Here is a 794-nt window from a genome sequence, read left to right as displayed (position 1 = left end):
CATTAATAGGAAAATCCAGTAGAACTTAAAATGTAAATGCACTGATTTTTCAAAAAATTTTAGGAATCTTAGAAAAAGAAGATATAACATTATATACATTTTAATTTAAAATGACAAGCATCTATCTTTATACCAACTTCATTTTTAGACTAGCAAAAAGCTATTATCAGGTTATTATCAGAGTATCAGGTTATGAGGGGGTTCTTTGTAATATTCCCTTGTAACCAAATTTATTTCTTAATGGACAAACACCCGTGCATTTGCTTAATATTCTGGCAGCCTACTGAAGGTTAGATTAAGCTTTTAAAAGAAAAACACTCTCATGATTCTAAATAGAGTATCCCAGGTAGGAAGGTTAAATCTGTGCTAATTTGGAGCAGAGCAAGAGGAATCAGCCACTGATATCATTAAATAAGAAGTTACTTCACTGTAAAGAATACTACCCACAAACAGCAAAGGCAGGTCTGAATTTACACAATATTCAACTTTAACCAAATTTTCAAGAAAAAATTCTGTTTGTATATAAATAAGAGAAACAAGCTCAGTAGTTGAGTAATTCATCAAAAATTTATTTTTTCATTGTATTCACAAATTATGGAATTTTAAATTTTATATCCAAAATTAATCATTTCAAAATGTAAAAATTACCGCATTCTTTTAGGCACAGATATTTCAAACTGTAATGAAATCGCAATACTCACTTTTTTACTTTGTCACAAAAGGAGGCCAGGTTCATATTACTACCTTGAGGTACTTCAATAAGCTGAATGGAACAATCTGTTGGCTTAAAAAAC

The 794-nt window shown here is 29.7% G+C and overlaps 1 protein-coding gene across 1 annotated transcript in view; it reads right to left on the bottom strand.

Moving 5' to 3' along the window:
* PIK3C2G (phosphatidylinositol-4-phosphate 3-kinase catalytic subunit type 2 gamma) overlaps positions 1–794 on the bottom strand; it is a 417,122-nt gene that overhangs the window by 400,113 nt on the left and 16,215 nt on the right. The window contains exon 2 of the mRNA XM_012559647.2: positions 702–784. Within this exon, the coding sequence (XP_012415101.1) occupies positions 702–784 (83 nt within the window). The remainder of the gene's footprint in view (positions 1–701; positions 785–794) is intronic.

The sequence above is a fragment of the Trichechus manatus genome, unplaced genomic scaffold, assembly GCF_000243295.1.
Source record: "Trichechus manatus latirostris isolate Lorelei unplaced genomic scaffold, TriManLat1.0 scaffold00289, whole genome shotgun sequence".
NCBI lineage: Eukaryota > Metazoa > Chordata > Mammalia > Sirenia > Trichechidae > Trichechus > Trichechus manatus.
This window is presented reverse-complemented; position numbering and strand designations above follow the sequence as displayed.